The sequence below is a fragment of the Parasteatoda tepidariorum genome, chromosome 1 (genome assembly GCF_982258835.1).
Source record: "Parasteatoda tepidariorum strain Cologne lab strain chromosome 1, Ptep-v5.0, whole genome shotgun sequence".
NCBI lineage: Eukaryota > Metazoa > Arthropoda > Arachnida > Araneae > Theridiidae > Parasteatoda > Parasteatoda tepidariorum.
In genome coordinates, this window is record NC_141755.1 from 5,443,381 (window position 1) to 5,465,257 (window position 21,877).

Below are 21,877 nucleotides of genomic sequence, written 5' to 3' on the forward strand. Positions count from 1 at the left end.
CAAACAGTAAGCTTACTTTTATTATAATCTTTGTTTAAAAACTACCTTCAATGTAACAGAAATATTGTAAATGTTATTAGGAATTAACTTTTAGCACTATTATTTAAAAAAAAAAGTCGTAGATGAAGGCGGAATTGTCAATTATTAGGGTGGATGATTGATTGTAGCAATTGCGAGGATTGGTGAGCGAATCGAGCTTGGAACAAAACCAGTATAGTTATAAACTTTGAAAAAAAAAAAGCGAATTTGTGCAGAAACCACCGTGACTTGGTTACGAGCTTAATAAACTAAAATTTGCAAGGTTTAATTTACTATGGTTCATTTCATTCGAGGAAAAAATAAGAGATACTAACAATTTTATTCCAATAACATATTAGAAAACGTGTTTGTGAAAGTCAGCTTCATAATGGTAAAAAATAGGGTATAAAATTAGGTCGAAATTAAGAGTTTTGCAACTGTTTAAGTTTATAAAGTATCATCAGTTTACGAAACAGGCTCAACCACTGAAGACTGAAGAATAATGTTACGTTCTATACTTTTAGCCGACCATGATCTGTCGTCAAACCTGAAAATTAAAGCGTTTTCAAAACATTACTTAATATGTGTTTTTCGCCTATGCTAGTTTTAAGCTTTTTCTATCAAATGCGATGTTTTTAAGAGACCTTTTCTCTGTCCATTATGGATTTTACATTTCATTTTCTCATTGCCCACCTTCTAAAGGCAGGAAAAGAAATGAAAGAATAATCTAAAATAAATACACGCGATTATTCTTAATTGCGATTGAGTGACGATCTGTTACTTTTCACGCTTCGAATTATGCTGCCCGGTGGCACTCACGGAAATGCTCACGGTTTCGGCACCGCTTGGCATTCTTGGCGGAAACTTTTAAGCCAAACCTGCTCTGTCGCCAAATTGTTTTTGCGTAGCGTTTATAAACAAGGGATAGAATTGTTTTCACTATTTTATAAAAATTTTTTTCATTGTTTTTGTGTTTTCATAAGATCATGTAACTCAAATATTAAAACACAAAATTCTATTTGCAATATTTAGTAATAATTTTAATTAAATCTTTCAAATTTAGTTTTAATCTGAACTTCTAAGCTGGAATTTAATTTTAAAATTTTATGACTGTGAAGGGCATTGACCTGATGACGTATTCTGATACATTGATTGTATTGACTTGTTTGGAGTTTTCTCAGAAGTGTTTTTCATTTTCAATTTCTTAATTAAAAAAAAATAATAATTAAATAGATAAATGAAATATCATTTTTACTGATTTGATTTAAATTTTAATAAAATCATTTTATCACGTTTAAAGTTATAGTTTGTTTTTTTTAATTAAACTCCAAATTTATAATTGAAATGCGTGCAATGGAAACTAGTGTTATACTTGCGAACAACTCTTTTTCGAGTTTAAGTGTTGTTAATTATGATGAAAGTTGACAATGTAATTTTCTCTATAAATCAACTATAGATATTTTTTAAGATGCAAGCAATCACGGTGGATAAAACAAATCAATTAGGTTAAAAATAGCATAAATGCTAAACAACAAATAAAGGCAAAAGTTCTCTTAGGGCCCTGAAATATAAATTATATTTTACTTTTATATATACTTAAGTTTAGATTGGTCTAATCAAACTGAAGAAACAGAGAAACTCTTATGTCAAGGAATTGTAAATAATTTTATTATACATGTTTATTTAAGTTTTTAAAACTATTTACAAAAACATCTGAAATATAATTCATATTAACAAAATAGTTTACTGTTGCATTCTAAGGATAAATTATTTTAATTGTATAATTTGCTTTTGTAGATCCATTTCCTAAGAAATTCCTCATTTAATTATTATTTGTGTAGAAATATCGATTTTTCTGTGAAGTATTTCTTATTATTTATTTTGAATCTACCATTCATTTTTTTTCTTATACTATTATATAATATCTTATTTAGTAATGTTATAAGAAATGGCATATTTTTAGTCGTATAATTATAAAATAAAACTTGGTTCTTGTACTTCATCACTTTTGAAATTGCATTTGAGTAAAATAATGTTAAAGTAAATTTGATCGGATTAAAATTAAATAAAACTTTTTTTTCTGAATTTTTATAATTTTTGAAACTTTCAAAATATTGAAGTAGTGTCATTAAAATCTTCATCTTATTGAAAATGAATAAAATAATAAGGTAAAAGTAAAGTGCTGCGTATGAGAATGAAATAAACATTTTTTTTTTAAACTTTTATTACTTTTGAAACTGCAAACAAATGACTAAAATGATAAGGTTAAATTAAAGCACTTTAAATGTATTAATTGAATTCTCAGGTCTATTTTTTCGGATCTATCTTAATTTATTATTTGCGTAAAAGTATCGATTCCTTTGTGAATAATTTCTTATATATATTTCCAATTGAAAATTATCACCTTTTCTGATTAAATGTTTTATTTGAGAAAAAACGATTTAATAAAATCTCCTCCATCTGATAAAGCAAACAAGTGAGGCAATTTTTTTTTAACTCTATAAAGTTCTTCTTTAACTCATTTCTCAAATCTATTATAGTTCATTATTAGCGTAACAATATGTATTTCATTGTGAAGAATTTTTATTATGCATTTGGAATAAAAGAATAAATTTTTTTTCCTAATTACGCATCTGAAATGCTGAATTTAGCGATAAAGGTAATTATTGCAATGTACTGCAATAAAAATACCTTATATAAAATTTTCTTACATTTGAATTGGAAGCTGAATGCAATATGCCTTAGTATATAGTGAGCACACAAGCCTTTATATAGCATAGTAAAGAATGGTAAACTGTCTTAGCAAGTAAAATAAAATAAAAATAAAAAACAATAGATTTTACACTTTCAAGAACAATAATAAAAAAAAGGAAGTTGAAAAGTAAAATATTTACAAGAATCTATTTTTAAATAAAATTCTGAGACATAAACATTAAATTAAGTATGAATTTTTCATTCAAAACGAAAACCGCTTATAAAAAATACAAGAGCGGTGTGAAGATAGAAGTGAATAAGAAAGAAATTTTTAACTGGAATAGAACCATCATTTTCCTTCTCAATCAACGTAATAGGGTTGCACGCTGTAGCAAGATGTGACGGATAGATCGGTTGGGTTACCATATTCTTAATTTTGCGGTTTTCAGAGAGCTTATTCTCGACCGCGCCAAGCGGTGCCAAAACCGTGAGCATTTCCGTGAGTGCTGCCCGGTGGAGTACATATTTAACACCAGCTTATTTGTGAAAATTAAATAAACAGGCATATGTATTCCCTTCCCCCCGTTACCACCCCTTAGACTGTCGATTATAAAAGTAAAAAAAATAAATAAAAATATGTGGATAATGAACTGGTTGAATAAGAATTTTAAATAGGGAAAAACTGAAAATTACAGGAATGGTTTTGTTTAATGAATATAAAATCAAAATACATTTGATTTAAATGTTTCTTGAAATAATGCGTACCTCCTTAGAACACCTCCTAATAGAGAAGCGTTTAGACATTCTGGCGGTGATAATCTCCTTTGTACTTCTCCCACTGTCACCTTGTACTTGGATGTTGAGCTAAGTAAGGATAATCGACCAGGTACTGAGCAAAATACTTCCGACGCCGATGTGATACCCGACAGCATTATGTCCTTGTGATTGTTTTCATTGTTAGAGCGTTTGATGCCTAGAAAGTAATAACATCGATTAATAATAGTGCATGCTATTATCTTCAAGGATAGTAATGGCGTCTTATTTGAAACCCTGCCTATGTTTTATTTTTTTTATATTATTTCGTTCTTTTGATAAATAGGTTTATTAGCATAACAATTACCTTGTGATATTTGCATTACTGTAGAATTAAGTTAGTTTAAAAAGAAATGTATAAAAATGAATTTATATTGAGTACTTCTTTGCTTTTTGTTAATTTTGCATTGCGAAACATTTTAATACAAAGAATTTCTTTGTCATTCTCATATTTCAGTTATCTATCTATATTCAACGAAAATTAATATATTATATATATATATATATATATATATATTTGAGTAATCAATTGAAGTATTTTTTACATAAAAAGTTACTTAAATTTTAATTTAATAATAAAAAAAAACCTTTAGATTTCACTGTTCAAAATTTGTTTTTTAAATTTGCAATTTAGTTACGTATAAAAAAGTTTCAAAAGTTATAATTATGTATCCCATCACATAAGGAGAAGCATAAAAGAAAATGATAAATTTTTCCAGTTTCAAGCTTTTATTTTTATTTTGGCACCGTTTAAATAAAAATATAGTGCTTGTTTTGAAGGAAAGAATTTAAAATGATCCAATAATCCGTCAAAAAGCTGTTAATATAGTTCAAGTAGTGCACAGGAAACATTATACAAAGTTAAAGTGAAGTAAGTAAGAATTAATATAAGAACGAACAACTTCATTTTTTTGGCTTTGGTACTTGAAAAAATATGTCGAATGTAGAGAAATTTAGTGTTAAATCATTGTTAATAACAATCAATATTTATATGAAAAAAAAATACTACACAAATAAAGCAATTAAGAATAATAAAAGTTAAAAAGTTTACAAGAAAGAATTAAATGAAAATGATCATTTTTTTTCACTTCATTATTTTGACATTAATTAAGTCATTTTGATGTAATAATTTGACTGGGTTAAAAATGAAAATGATATATAAAGTGTAGTGCGCTTTGTTAAAAGAATATAGAATAAAATAATCCATTAAAAAGTTGTTGATATAATTTAAATCGTCGAAATAAAACGTAATTCTGAGCAAAAGTAAAAAAAAAAAAAATTAATTAATGAAAGAATTAATTACTACATCATTTAGTTCCATTGTATGAAAAAAATTTAGTGTTTATTCATTACTGTTGAACATGCCGATGAATGTTAACATAAAGTAAAAAATTCAAAAAAATTAAAATAAAAACTCGGAGATGAATAAAATAATTAAAAAGTAAAAACTCAAAAAAAGTTTTCATGCAACGAAATTATTAGATATTTATCAAAAACGTCAAATTTTATTAAATAAAAAATACGGAAACTATTAGATTTTCAATATTGCAATTTAATTTTCAATATATTGATCTAAGAATTTAAATTTAACCGACTCTGTTGTTGTTGTTGTTGTAGTTCATTTACATCGCAATAGAGCTGCACAATGGGCTATTGGCGACGGTCTGGGTAACATCCCTGAGGATGATCGGAAGACATGCCATCACAATTTTGATCCTCTGCAGAGGGGATGGCACCCCCGGTTCGGTAGCCCGACGACCTGCGCGCGAAGTCGAGTACTTTACGGTAGAACAGTTTAACGAGGACCCATACCGCACACCCTCGGTCCCTACACAGACTAATCCAAGTAGTCACCCACCAGCACACTGACCACAGCCAATGATGCTTGACTTCGGTGATTTGCTGGGATTCGTGTCTTAACGATCAGTCCACTGCGGGACTTAACTGACTCTGATTATATAGATAAATGACAAAGTAACTTTAAATTGTGTCCTTTTTTCAAAATTGATGTTACTGTAATTTGCTGAAAATCAATTTCAATCATTGGAAAACTTCGTCTATTTATTAAAAATTGACAGGGTTCTACGACCTTTACCATCATGAACTTCGAATTCAATAGACTTGAGGTTTTGTATATAATGCCACCTTAATATATATATATATATATATATATATATATATATGTAATACCACCTTTAGCCCTCAAAACTACTAGCACCCGCCGTGGCATTGATTCCACAAGGTACTGATAGGTAGTCTCAGTTATCTGGTACCAAGCGCTCACCAACTGGTCCTGCAATTCCCTCACATAGCGAGGGGGTAGCGTGGCAGCACGAATTTGGTTTTCCAAGTAGGACCATAAAGGCTCTATTGGATTAAGGTCATTTGAATTTGGGGGCCAAGACAAGACTTGAAAGTCACTAGAATGTTCCTCGAACCAATCCATGACGATTCGACCCTTATGACATGGTGCATTATCCTGTTGGTAAACACCATCCCCCGCAGAAAAAACTGTTGCCATGAATGGGTGAACCTGGTCTGCAACTATGTTCAAGTTGCTTACATACGTCAGGGATTGCTCTATTAGGATTATGGGTCCTAATGTGCCCCATGAAACATTGTTCCTGGGCGAGCCCATTGTTATAGATGGAGGGTGGTCATGATGTAATGGCTCTTCGGTATATATATATATACAATATATATAATATATATATATATATATATATATATATATATATATATATATATATATATATATATATATATATATAAATAAAAAAATACAAGAAAACACTAAGAAAGTTAAGAAAAACAATAAGTATCATTTATTGCGCTTAAGCTGCAAGTAAACAGCACTCATTAGATAAGTTCAAAATGAAGAATAAAACAAAGAAAAATTATAGACATATGAAAAAAAGGGGGGTGGGAAATAATAAGTAAAAAAATAACAAACAACATATTATTTAAAAAAAAAAAAAAAAAAAAAAAAGTGAAATTTTAATTAAAAAATCGGAAAAAAAGCCGGAAAAAAAAGAATTATTTTTGCATTATTATGAAAAAAATTATACTCTGAGTATTAAATTTGTTTTTAGATATATTGATGACTTAATTATCTTTAATTTCCAAGATTTTACTGTTTTATTGAGTGATATATACCCTGAGGAATTGATCTTACTTCGTAATCATGATGATAATATTAATTTCAATTTTTTGGATTTGGGTATTATGAAAGTTGAAAATATCTGCTTTGTTGATTTATACGATAAAAGAAATGATTTTAATTTTAATATTAATAAACTAGTTACTTGGAATTCTAATGTTTCTAGGAGCATCTATTTAAATACCACTTTTAATGAAATGAACAGAATTAAAAGAATATGTAGTAATATTTATTTATCCAAAAAACAAATCGATAAACTCTTTCAAAATCTGATAAAAAACAATGGATACCCAACTAATGTAATAAAATTTTATATAAAATCATTGAATTAATCGTAAATTTTGGTGGATATATTTTCTAAACATTTTTTTGTTTGTTAATTTTTATGATTTTCCCATGTGCAAATCCATTTTAGGCCAAAATTCATTGCCAAAATTATTTACTAAATAATTTCTTTGTTAATTTATATAATTTTCCATGTGCAAATCCATTTCGGGCAAATCCGTGGTTAGAATTATTTACCAAAAATTCCTTTACTAAATAATTTCCTTTGTTAATCTATAAAGTTTTTCCATGTGCAAATCCATTTCGGGCAAATCCGTGGATAAAATTGTTTGCTAAAAATTTCTTTATTAATTTATACAATTTTCCATGTGCAAATCCATTTCGGGCAAATCCGTGGCTAAAATTATGTACTAAAAATTTTTTTTCTTTGTTAATCTTTCCATGTGCAAATCCATTTCGGGCAAATCCGTGGTTAGAATTATTTACTAAAAATTCCTTTGCTAAATAATTTCCCTTGTTAATCTATACAGTTTTTCCATGTGCAAATCCATTTCGGGCAAATCCGTGGATAAAATTGTTTGCTAAAAATTTCTTTATTAATTTATACAATTTTCCATGTGCAAATCCATTTCGGGCAAATCCGTGGTTAAAATTATCTGCGAAAATTTTTTCTTTGTTAATTTTTCCACGTGCAAATCCATTTCGGGCAAATCCGTGTTAAAATTATCTATTAAAATTCTTTCTTTGATAATTTAAATAATTTTTCTATGTGCTAATCCATATCGTGCAAATCCGCGGCTTAAATTATTTGCAAGGCAATTTATGTTTCTCTTTTCTATTTTATATTTTTTCTTAAATAAACATCTATCTTCTAAAACTATTTATGATCAATTTTTGAAATTATCCAGTATAATATTACCTTGCGCACATCCATTTCGGGACCATCCTTGGTAACTAACAAATCAAAACTCAGAATAACAAATCACTTCAGCAGTGCAGTAAGAACGACACTTTAAAACCCTCTTGTTACACTTGATTTGCGCTTTTGCTTTCATCTTTTGTTTTCATATTTTGTAATCTGGCAATCTTTCTGCGAAAACCTTTTTAAATCATTCTTGAAAAATTTCTGTCCATGTAAGTTGTTATGATTTTGCTACTCGCTTTATAGTCCCCCCTTTTTAATGTTTTTTCTTTTTCTTTTATTTTATTATCTGTTTTTACATGTTATTTTTACTTTTTATGATCTAATTTTATGTTGTTGTTTTATAAAAAAATTTTTGAGTGCTCCTCACACTATTGTATTAATATATTTTGCTTTGGCTTTATTGATACAATATCAGAAAGCACTCTGTTTTGCGGATATAATCGTGTGGGCTGAAGAAAAGATTATATCTTTTTTTTCCGGCTTTTTTTCCGGTTTTTTAATTAAAATTTCACTTTTTTTTTTTTTTTTTTTTAAATAATATGTTGTTTGTTATTTTTTTACTTATTATTTCCCACCCCCCTTTTTTTCATATGTCTATAATTTTTCTTTGTTTTATTCTTCATTTTGAACTTATATATATATATATATATATATATATATATATATATATATATATATATATATATATATTCATCTTCTTACTTTTTTTTTTCCTTTTTATTATCAACTACTAAACAAATTGTTAAAAAATACTTCTTGAGTAAATGATTTATTTACAAGTTAAGGAATTCAGTTTAAAAATAAAACAGGTTTACCTTTTCTTATCACACTATTATGCTCTGAACCAAATATATTGCTTTCGTCCACTGTTGTCTGAAAAGATAAAATAAATAAATTATAGTAAATTATAAAATAAAAACACAGCTTGTTAAGAGGCCTCTACCCTCGCCATCTTGTATTAGAGGTAAAAATTTAAATTTTGTTTTCTTGGTATTTTTTTGTATTTAACAAAGTTTTGATGATATAGTATTATTAGATTGCAAAATTCATTTAAAAAAAGTAGAAAATAAAGAAAGTTATTTATTAGATTAGAAGAAATAGGGTTTAATAATTTTCACAACTTCTATAAATTTTTCCTCAAAACTTTGAAGCTATAAAATTATGCGGTTTAAAGCTACATGCTTCTCAGTTTTTGGATTATTAAATATCTTAATTTTATTATAGTTTAAACGAAGAAATAGATCTGGATGAGAATAGATCTGGATGAGGAGATCTGGATGAGGTTAAAAAATTCTTTTAAAGTTAATTGCTCAAAATGAAAGATACTTATCAAAAATCTAAAAGCAGACGACTAATAACTATTCAACTGCGTATCAAAATCTGTTGATTGCAGAATTGCCATAATTTTGCTGTAATAAATTAATAGAGAATCTAAAATACACGGCATGCTTTTTATCTCAAATTATGAGTGGGTGTCGGCCTTATACTTTACATGCATTGAAAGATACAGCCAAATAGAGTAAATTTCCATCATCAGTTTATTTGTGAAAATTAAGTAAAGAGAAATAAAAACGCATTTAGAATTTTACCGCTCCCTGTCTCCACCTCTTCCAACAGTTGAGTTCGGTCAGGAGAGGAATTGCTTCTTAAGATTCGATTCATTTCATATTATAGGGCATAACATTTTCCTAATATTTAATGCCATAAGTATAGAATGGTAATATATAACCTAAGGAAAATATTCAAGGGAATGCTACTTTAATTGTCATTAAAATAACAGCAACAGTTTTCAAAGCAAATTGATGAATTGCACAGTTAATAAAAACACATTTGCTGTGCTTATTCATTTTGTTAATTATTATTATTTACAACAGTGCACTTTTTAAAAAAAATTCCTGAAAAAATTTATAGAATAAATTCTGAAATCAAAATAAATTTGAGTTTCGGGTAGGCAATTAAATGATAACGATAAAACTACTTGTTTGTTTATACATGTGGTCGTTACAACAATTCCAAGTAAAAGTTATTTTTTTCTTCATTCAAAGAAAATGATCAAGATTTATAATTAATTTTTAATTTAATTTTATTTCATTTTTGTGGTAACACTTGAGATAATTAAATAAACTTTATTTAACTATGATTGTTAATACTTCAGACATGTTATCCAATGTTCACTGAGTCTTTCAGTAACAAATTCCGAAACGAATGAAATCACAATTTAAAAATTATAGTTGAAAAAAAGTATTCTTTCCTAAATCTGGAAAATATAGCCTAAGAAATAAAAATTTAAAAAATGCCATTTCTTTAACCATAAAAAAAAGTTTTTATAAATGTATAGTTATCTCACAGGAACGATACAATAAATTGATTCTAGTCAATCGATTTATTTTAAATTTTAGATTTCAGTGTTGTAGCCTAGTTTAATATGATGTATTAAGTTTTAAATCTTTTATTGTTAATCTTTTTTCTGTACATTAAAGTAATTGTTATTTAGAAGGAAATTATCTAAATTTTAATTGAAGAGTTTAGAGGCGCAAGGTGGGAGGTGGAACATTTTAGAGAATTTAAAATTTTAGTATTAATATTAAAAACTGACTTACAGACTTAGCAAAAGAAAAAAATTATTTTACACTTATCATACTGTTTTTAAACTTAAACTTTTAAGCATTTTTAAAGAGTTTTTAAGTTGTTTCTTTTTTTTAAAAGTTAATTAATAGCACAAATCAATTATTGCTTTCTATCTTAGGCGGGCCTCTAGAATATTACAATGCCTATCTTTTGCTTTGTTAAATATGTCCTTGAATTGATAAAATACAGAACTAGACGCATGTGACAACAAGCCATTCAATTGAAATTGGAAGGAAAAGAAAAATAGGAAGAAAAAAAAAGAGAGAGAAACTTGTTTACCTCATTTTAACAAATTTAGAAATTTTATGAAACTATTATAATCCTTTACTCACGGATCTAATCTTAAGCATTAAAAACACTCAAAGTTATCCGAACCTAATCTAGACTTAATGCATGCTTTATATCCGGCAGTAATGCATTTAAAGGAATGTTAATATTACTGTTGAACACAAAACCCAATTGTATCAAGTAGCCATTTTTTTTTTATATTTCATCTTCTCATTTCTTTTTGTTTAGAGCCTGATCTGATAGAATTATTAGGTCATAAAACTTAATTCACTCTTATGATATCCGCAACTTTCAAATCAGTGAAAGAATGTAAACAATCAGACCAATAAAAATCCTTTTTTCTTGACAGCTCATCACGAAATATTATAATTTATTTTGCATCGTAAATGCATTGTTTGAAACATAAAAATACACTTAGATTTCTCTAGATAAGTAAAGCTGGTGTCGTTAAGAGGTTTTGATACTTTTTATATTCAATTTTAATTTTATAGATTATAATAATAAATGAACTTCATTTTATCACTTGGTATGGAATGTTAAGACAAAAATAAACCATCAGTAGTACCGCTTGTTTTGATTATAAAAACAGCACCGGTTTTATTGTTTTCTTTTAGATTTCGTTTTAATTCTTCTTAAAAATGTTACGTATGGTCATGATAAATATTTACATCTTAGTTCGCACCGCTCTTTTTTATGATACTTAAACATATTGAACAATTATTTCATTTTCCTTAAATGCTATCGAACCCACGTTTTTAGAAGAAAAAACTATTGCTTAACAATATATTATATAAATTAAATGAAATATACGAAGATGTTTCAAAGGAATTGCAATTTTACATAAGTAGAATATAGTTAAAATATAATATTTATTAAATTATTGTTCATATTTTTTTAAATGTTATTAAAATATAACTATTTTCAGACCAATTAAATAACTGATATGGACTTCAATAAAATAATTGTTATGGACTTAGAAAAAAGTGCGAAACTCTTTGTATTGTTTGCAGTTGCATTACGTAAGTAACATTTATTTCACATTGTTTGTTCACATGTACAATTTAAAATTACAGTTTGTACTATATATAATTCATATGCATATTGTTCGCAGTGTATGAATTACAAAATACCTCAAATTTTACTTTTTTGAAATGAAAAAGTATTATAGCATAAAATAACTTTTAAAGATTTAATTAGCATTTACAAGAATCAAGAATGTTACATTGGTTGTGAAATTCAAACAGTTTTTCTAAATACCTAGCGGTCGAAGAACTTGAAGGACAAAGAATTTTTCTAGAGGGGAGGGGGCAATTAAAGGTTGTTATAGTAAAACTAGTTTTAAAAACACTTTATTCTGTATTTTCAGGGTCATGTAACAATTATTTTTATTATTCCATTGTAAAAACCACAAATATAACGACCTTTTAACTAGTTATTCAATTTAAAGGATATCGCTGATATAAATGCTGAAAAAAAATTATTCATTTTTAAAAAAAATATTTAATAATATTGTTAGAGAAATAAATGACATAAAAATGGATTTTTAAATTTTAATAGTTATATTAAATGTTATTCAATTTATAAGAATGTATTAAATTTTTTAAAATTTAAAAGATTAATTATTAAAATGGAAAGGAATTCCTCTTTCAATCATCATTACACATTGCATTCAACCTAGTTTCGACGAATTTAGAAAGTTAAGAGTTTAAATTTCTGTGGGAAAGTACCATAGGACTTATTTCAAGTAGTCTATAGTTATGAATGTTACTTTATAATTTCATTCTACTATATTAAGCAATTCCTCACGTGATGCAGTTTTTGAAAAAACGAGCCAACTTTTTTTGATTGACAAAAAAAAGTCTGTTTTTAAATTGAATAAAAAATAAAGCATGCACATTTTAAAAAAAACAACTACATTTTTTAACAGAAGTTTTGGATTTTTCAGCTTAAATGCAATTTAAAGCCGAAAATATAATATTTACCCTATTATGTATGTGACCCATCAAATTACTGCGAGCAGCCATCTGAGGGTTTTGACAAGTCTATTTTAAATTAAACTCCAAGTAAAACCAAAATACATGAAATTTATTTATTTCAAAACGGCTCTAAGAAAATATCTTTCACATTGTTACTTAATTTTTTACTCAATTTAAATTCTCAAGCAAACTTTTTGATAAGAAAAAAATTTTGATCCTTCGTTCCTGAGAATATCCTAAATTATATCTAACTTTCAAAATTTAAACTTTTATTTTTAAATAAAACGGTGCATTCGAAATTATCTTTCAGAGCATAAATTAGTTCTCCATAATACTTAAGTTGCCTTCATTTCAATAAACATACGTAAAAAAAATAATAAAATTGAAAAAAAAATTACTTTTCTATATATATAATTTTGCTATAAAATGTTGGAGTAAGGGAATAAATAACGTTATTGATTTCCATGATATTTGGCTAAAAATTTGTAGTTAATTAAAGCAATAACTTGTTAGCAATGCTATTTTTGCAAAATGGAAAAAAAAAAGGCGATTAATAAAGAGTAAGATACAAATTTCAAAAATTCTAATGACGTGTTATGTACTTTTATATATTTTAAGGAAAAAAATATTCCTATGAATACTATTATTGACTTAACAAAATTTAAAGGGAAATATTTTATAAAATTAGGCTGTTATCATATTCAGAAAACATCTTTTTTGCTTATTTAATAAGGGATATATAAATGGGTATTTTAAAATCAAGGAAATAAATACTACTGCAATGCAGTTTTACGATTCGGAGCTATTATAGTGTAATTTGAAATGCTATTTTAATAAAGGAATGAATTTATGTTTATTATCTCTTTTATGCGTAAACTAAAAACACTGATGAATATTTCAAACATAATTTGGTAATTACGAACATTTGGTAATTACAAACATTACAAACACACCTCGTCATATAAATTGCATACGTAAAGTCCATTATCATAAATTGATTTTCTTATTCTCTGAATGTTGATAACCATAGCGAATAAAGGAAATTTTCTTGAAGAAAAAGTTAATTAAGTTTAAAAAAAAGAACGCTTGAATGTCTCTCGAGCAGCTAAAGTGCCAAATGCGCGCCATTGTACTTTAATAACTGTTTTTGGACTTGGGTCCAAATTTGCTCATCAACATTGGTATTTCAGGAAGTTCTCCAAAACTCACAAAGTTCCTTGACACATGTACATTTAAATTTCTGAGAATAAAAATGCACAATAAGAGCTACGTTATCATATCGAGTTTGCATTTTAATTTAAAATTCTAAAGAATAAACAAAACTCTGCCGTATCGTGACTGACAAAGGTGAATTTACAAATGTGGCATACGTAATTTAGAAAACAGCTAGTTTAATTTGTCTTTGAAAACAAGTTACTATAATTATATTGTTGTGGGAATCGCAGATGCTATATTAAAACAATACATTTCAAAAAAGTAGAAAATGAAAGGATCACTTTTTTAGATTATTTAAACGCTTTTGACTTGATTCTTCAAGATCCCTTTGATCTTTAATTTTAAGCCGGACACTTGGACTGGTTGCTATTCCGGGGTCATTGAGAACTTTTGGTCATTGGTGACCTCTTTTGTGATAGCCATACTCTTTGATGTCTTGCTTAGAAATCTTATATTGGCTTTCACTATAAATCCCTTTTGGAATTATTATGATAAATTTTATAAATCTCATTGGGGATGCTGAACTATCTGTTCTGGCATGGGGACATTTTGCGTTCATTTATCCACTTCGTATTTTTTGCTTTCCTACATGGTTTAATATACTTGATTTATTGTTTTAAATTGACACGTTCTCGATAGTGTGATATTTCTAATGTGCATCAAGCTTCATTAGTTTTAATTTTAGTTTGCTGTAATTTTGTAGTGCCTAGTTTTCACGTTGCAACGGTTCAAACCCTTATCCGAAAATTCCTCCGGGGGCAGGTCGGTCACTATTAATTTTATTAGATTAAGAGAAATGTGCTTGGTCATTTGTAGAGCTTTTATGGATTTCTCCTTAAAGCAATTAAATGATGCAATTTTATATTTTGAGTAAGTAATTCAAAACTACATGTTTCTAGTTTTTAGATTTCTTCAAGTCTAATTTTACTACGAAATGAAAAAAAAATTGAATAATAATACAAAATAATACAAAAATATACGAAAATCTTATTTTATTTTATTTATTTAAACTGGTGTAAACCAATTTGGATGAAGCTAAAAATTTCTTTAAACGTTAATTGCATTAAATAAGGATGCTTATCAAAAATCTAAAGACGGGCAACTGTGTGTTATTTGACTGCTTATTAAAAACCGTTAACGGCAGAATTGTATTGGCATAATTTTACAACAAAAAACTAATGGAGAATCTAAAATACCGCAAGTTTTATGTCTAAAAGGGTATTTTGCATTCTGCCTTTTATTTTGCATGCATCGAAAGATACTGCTAAATAGAGTAAATATCCATCTTCCGTTTATTTGTGAAAATAAAATAGAAAGGATTAAAAGCATGTTTAGAACTTTTCCTCCCTTTCTATGGTCTCCACCATATATTTCAACTCTATGATCTCCACCCCTTCGTGAACTGAGTTCGGTGGGGAGAGGAAAGGTAAAATTACTATCCTTGTTAGAATTATCCATTGCAAAAAGTATAAAGATGTAGAAATAGGATTGAGTTACTCCTATTACTAAAAATTATTAAAACAGAAATGGGACAAAAATAGCTTATGATAAAGATTTAAATCGTATGAATGTGAATTTTCCATCAATAACACCCTTCAATTCTGTCTCAACCCCAACTTAAACATAAATGCATAAAACATTCATAATAAAAATTGTTTTTCGTTTATCGTCTACTACAAGACATTTTTGGAAGAAAAAAGATTTAAATATTGATATTCGTAAGATTAAGTACTGAATATTTATGAATGCGGTATCGAACTTAGATGAAATAATTCGTTGTTTTCAAAGAAATAGTTTTTTTTAATGGATAAAAAGAATATAATAAATGTAGATTGAGCAAATAAAAGAAACAGAAATAATTGTGAAGGGGTACAAGAAAAAAGGAAAATGTTCAGAACTTATACGCACCTACAAGTAAGCAGTGAGGCAACTTGCGCAGGTAACCAATTTTTTTTTTTTCCTTTCTTATCTTCAACCAACTCGTACTTTAAAGTTTTCTTTTATAAAATAAATTTACAGGATTTGATTCAATGCATTTTCCTTCCGATTAAAGTTTTCATTATTAGTCTTAGCAATCGAATCAGTAATTGTTTATTGCCTCTAACTTTTGACAAAATTATAAGCAACGTTAAAGCGAATTATTTGTCACATATCGTACCACATACATACAATGCTAAAAAGGTTAAGTTTGCCACGCATATAGCGACACGTATTTATCTGATCTATCTAGTAATCTGGGTAATCCGTTGGATCTGGTTATCTACTCTATCCGGCGCAATATTTAAAAAAAAAAAAAAAAAAAATCTCAGGGTTTATTGCATCTATTTGACATTTGTAAAATCCATTTGATACTCTGGTGGGTATTCTGGTCCACGAGTACTTTTAAATTCGGAATTGACCTTGTGCCTCCACTGTTGGGATAATTTTATATAAAAACATTAAGCTAATTTATATTCGTTAATTGAAGATTTTTTTGTACACGCAAAAACTAGCTATTGACTCAAATAGTTATTCAAATTGAAATGGTATAAAGGAAATAGGAACACAATTTTCATTTAAAAGCAGATAAGCAAGTTATCGGAATATTATAATGCTTCGATAAACTGCTCTAAAACTATTGAACTAGCATAAATAAATAAATAGTATTTTATGCTAGCGAAGCAACGTGGGTAGTTATGTGTGATATTTTTAGTGTGGGTTATCTTCCTACGCGCGCAATCGTTGCGTCTGTTGCTAAATGTATTTGCTGTATATGAGAAATCATGGGAGCTCCATCTTCATTTTTTTTAAATTTATATTTCAATAAGAAAAAATGTCTTATTTTTTACGTAGTAGAACTTTTATGTTGAAATTTACTGATAGCTTTTTATATTTTTCAGCTGTTTACATTGCTATTTTTTTTACTTAAATTATAAACTATTCTTATAAAGTGAGAATAATTTGTTAGGATATCCTTACAAAGTAAGTCAAACCTCCACAGTAAGTCCACGAGGCCACAAACCTCCACGAGGCCAATTTGACTCACGAGAATTATTAAAAGGGTCATTAAAACCTATACAGCAATAATTTGATGTTCATTGAAATGTAATAGGCAAATATAGTTTTGAAAAAAATTCCAAAAATCTTATTTATAGACGAAAGATAAGAAATCTGTTCCAAAATTATCTAATGAGTTTAGTTCACATCAATTACCTGTAATTATCGAAAGACATTTTTTTCTTTCTTTATTTCATTTATTTATTCCCTTCTCTCTTTTACTCTGTCTCTTTTGGAATTCCTATCTAAAAGATATATCTATTCCCTTATTTCCCTTTTGTAGGAAAAAAAAGCAGTTTTTATTAAGTGAATAATAAGTGTACTGGCATATCAATCCAAGTACACAATGAATACAAATTTAAAAAAAAAAAATAATTGTTAACAAGAGAGGGGATGAGGCTAGAAGCTTACAACAAAAATGTATTTTTCTGCATGAAAATAATATTACTCTTTTATTTTATTAATTTAAATTAATGATTACTCTTTTATTTTACTAGCGAATGATGCAATCCGGTATTCACCTTTAAATATATGATTAAAAAGTTAAAAGATAAAGTTTAGAAAATTTCTCCTGTTTTCATTACGTTTTTTCTTAAACACCCACTTGATTTTAAATTTCATATTTCTTTTATTTTTAATAACTAGCATCTTTTCAAGAGAAACAGTATTTTATTTTGCTATAATTTTTAGTTTACTTCACATTTTTATTTAAATCATACAGAGTATTTCAAAAAATTGGACTTTTCGGCATGAGTTGGTTAAAATTGAGATGACTGAATTTGAAAATTATAATATGCAGTGATGCATGAATTGATAGCAGTGATGGAACTTGGAATTTATGCACTGATAAAACACAATTTTGTTTGTTTTTAATGTATAGATATATATATATTAAAAATATGGAGAAAACATGGAAAGATATATAAATATTTCTAAAAAGAGAAGAAGAGCAAAACTTATTAAACATAAAATATTTTTAAAAATTTAGAAAAAAAAATGAAAATGGGGAAAAACAATTAAGGAAAAGACATAATCTCGTCATCGGCTCTTACGATTTTATTCGCAGAAAAAACTGCTTTAATTTTTAATTTTTTTAACATATTTTTTGTAAAATATTCAACTTTTAATAACTTTCTTCTTCCTTTTCGCTTTAAGACTACTTATATATTTTCCCCATGTTTTCTCTGCATTTTTAACTTATTCTATGAGTTTTATGAACTTGCAGCTTAGGCGCAGTCACTAAATCTTATTATTCTTTTTTGTTAATTTTCTTCGTTAATCTCTTTCTTCTTTTACCTTTTTTTTTGTCTTTATACGATTCGAGTCTCTATTATGATATGAAATATCCATGAATAGGAGCTTCCTTATTTTAAAGCAAGTGGTTCATTTTGTTTTTTAATTTTCAGTCCCACAAATCTGATCACGATTATTCATCAAATTTTTAATAAAATTACGATTATATACTGACAAAAAAATTAAATCAAAAGAACCCCATTTCCCCAAAGATGTAGAAGATGAGAGTGTTTGCTTTTTGAAAACTCAACTAGGAAGTAGGTCTTTTACGAACGTTTACAATGAACGAACAATTTCTGAGGAATCGACGAATCAAATAATCATTTTTATTTAATAAATGACTATGTTTAATGCTCCAATGTAACAACTAGAAATTTAATTTAATAAAAGAATAATAAATACGTTTACCAGTCATGATTAAAAGGTAGCGAGTAAAAAGTCCATAGCTCACAAGCGGAAATCCGATTGCAATTACATGACGATCCCTTTGAATAGAGAAGATTACAAATATTTTCACCTCCATTCATACTTTTATTTCCAAACAGAAAAACAAGACTAAAAAGTGAAAGTGAAAAACATCCCCCCCCCAATCCCCCTAAAGGCATTGAAGGTGTTTGCTTTGGGAAGATCTTCTTCTGATCTGTGAGAGTAGGAGACGAAGAGTCTACAACGCACCAGCGATTAATGAGGATCTTTCCAGAGATCCTTCGATCAGTTGGTCAGTGGATCTGCTGTGTCCGGCGGCAAAATCACAAGAGTAAAAAATAAACCAGACTACTTTCCAACGAAAGTAAGCATTTAAGAGACTATTTCCGTATTTCTAAACCCCACCCACTTGCCTTCAGTGTTTCTTCTTCTTCTTCCTTCTTTACTTTGTTATTTTTTGGTAAAATATTCTTATAATTTTTATTCTAAATTTACATTCAGCATTTTAAGAATTTCTAATAAGGTTATTTGATTTAATCCTGAATGTTGTGAACTACTTCATATATTTTCTATTATAAATTATTTTAACTTGTTTAAATGCAAAAATAAAACGATAATTCTTCTTCTTCCTTGTTTACTTTCTTATTTTTTGGTAAAATATTCTTATAATTTTTATTCTAAATTTACATTCAGCATTTAAAGAATTTCTAATAAGGTCATTTGATTTAATCCTGAATGTTGTGAACTACTTTATATATTTTCTATTATAAATTAATGCAAAATTAAAACGATAATTCTTCTTCTTTCTTGTTTACTTTGTTATTTTTTGGTAAAATATTCTTATAATTTTTATTCTAAATTTACATTCAGCATTTAAAGAATTTCTAATAAGGTTATTTGATTTAATCCTGAATGTTGTGAACTACTTCATATATTTTCTATTATAAATTAATGCAAAATTAAAACGATAATTCTTCTTCTTTCTTGTTTACTTTCTTATTTTTTGGTAAAATATTCTTATAATTTTTATTCTAAATTGACATTCAGCATTTAAAGAATTTCTAATAAGGTTATTTGATTTAATCCTGAATGTTGTGAACTACTTCATATATTTTCTATTATCAATTATTTTAACTTGTTTAAATGCAGAAATAAAACGATAATTCTTCCTCTTTCTTGTTTACTTTCTTATTTTTTGGTAAAATATTCTTATAATTTTTATTCTAAATTGACATTCAGCATTTAAAGAATTTCTAATAAGGTTATTTGATTTAATCCTGAATGTTGTGAACTACTTTATATATTTCCTATTATAAAATATTTTAACTTGTTTAAATGCAAAAATAAAACGATAACTACAAATCAATATTTTAGTGAAGTTCACAAATAAGATTGATGTTGAAGGCTTTAAAAATGCTTTTCGTTTATTTAAGTAACCAGACATTCCACGTCGTAATTTACTTTGTAATATGTATAGACATTCAGGGTTGGACAAAATAATGGAAACACTTCAATTCTAACCTATTTTTTAATATTTCTGAATCAAAATTAGAGTATCAGCTTACAGATTTAGAAGTGTTTAGATCATGTGATTTCTCATACATATCAAAGAAGTTTAAAGCTTTTTGAGGTTTGAGGGACCGACAATAAATTACGAACGGAAAAAAATGTTTTTGAACACCCTATGCTAAAAAAAAGATTTAATATATTCGTAACTTACATTTATTATTTCGGTCATTACATTCAAAAAATGCTCACAATTTCGTAAACCTAGTTTTAATGTTTAACGAAAGATGGAGATTTTTATTAAAAGAAACAAAAAAAATTTTTGTGCCATTTTTTTTTTTTCAACTTTAAAAATATTCAAACAAAACTTCAGCTTGTAATGAAGCGTTTGGTTTTCTATCCTATCTCACGGCAAGAGATGGAAATAATTTTAATCCTTTTACTTACTGTGATTTGAATTTTTAATGGCCACCGGACAGATTCTAATTCACTACTAAATTGTTATTACATAAAGAGCTTTGACATCTCTATATCTTGAATATCCTGACATCTCCAAAAAATAGTTAAAATTGAAATCGAAGAACTTCCACTCGGGCAAAGCCACGGGTGACTGTTAGACTGTGAAAAAAATTGTTAAATATATTGTTTAAAGTTAATTAAGGTGTTAGGATTGGAGGAGGGGTTAAAGAATCAGAATATTTTAATACTTTCGACTTGGTTACCATTAAAGTTTAAATGTTATGTGTACACGATCATTTTGAAAGGTGATCAAGCTGGTCAGCAAAGGGGGCTGGTACAACCACAATTTACCATGCATGTAATTTTTGATTATATCACAAAGACTTCATAGTAGGGTAAAATCTTTTTATTGATCAATTTATTTTAATCAGAACTTGTTTAATGAGAAAAATGTTTAAATTATCTACTGTACGAATGCTTTGTTAAAATATTATAATTTCCCAATTCTATAACATAACTCCTAAATAAGGAGGATGAAATTTTTCAGTAACATTGCGCACATTTACGTATATTAAATACTGTGAATTTATTATTTATCCATTTATTAAATATTCTGAATATAAGTGGAAAATTACTTAAAGATTCCCACCCAAGATTTTATTTGAAAAATCCAAAAAGTCTTCAAGTTTTAGGATGCGCTTCTTAATTAAGAGAATTTCTATGAAAATGAGTATCTTACAAATATGTTCGCGAAAATATTGAATGAATACCTAATAACAGTTAAACTAATACTTTAATAAATGTTTTTATCCATACGAGCAACCTATATGAAAGGTAGCCAGGTAGATTTAGAATTAAAAAAAGACCGTCTAAAAAAATTAACCACTGAGAGAGACAGATTTAATTGTTTCAAGCCAACAAAATGAGGAAAAAAAGGTAGGTGTGTTTCGAAGAATTTCTTCTCTTGCATACTAATAACTAGATTTGGCTACTTTGGCGACGAAACAGAACAGATCCGTCATGTTAATCGGGCTGACCAATCAGCGGTCCCGCATCTTTACGGACTTGACCCCTCGATTCTTATCGTTTGGTTTCTGAAGAGATGATCACGTGTTGGGTCGAGCGGAGTTATAATTTTATTCTAATTTTTATTCT

The 21,877-nt window shown here is 27.4% G+C and overlaps 1 protein-coding gene across 4 annotated transcripts in view; it reads right to left on the reverse strand.

The window, feature by feature from the left end:
• Nucleotides 1-21,877, reverse strand: part of LOC107452006 (transcription factor AP-2-alpha) — a 165,964-nt gene that overhangs the window by 39,814 nt on the left and 104,273 nt on the right. For all 4 annotated transcript variants that reach the window (XM_087158565.1, XM_087158553.1, XM_087158561.1 and 1 more), the window contains 2 exons: nt 8,711-8,768; nt 3,478-3,685 (listed from right to left, as the gene is read on the reverse strand). In XM_087158565.1, coding sequence (XP_087014691.1) covers nt 3,478-3,685; nt 8,711-8,768 — 266 coding nt within the window. The remainder of the gene's footprint in view (nt 1-3,477; nt 3,686-8,710; nt 8,769-21,877) is intronic.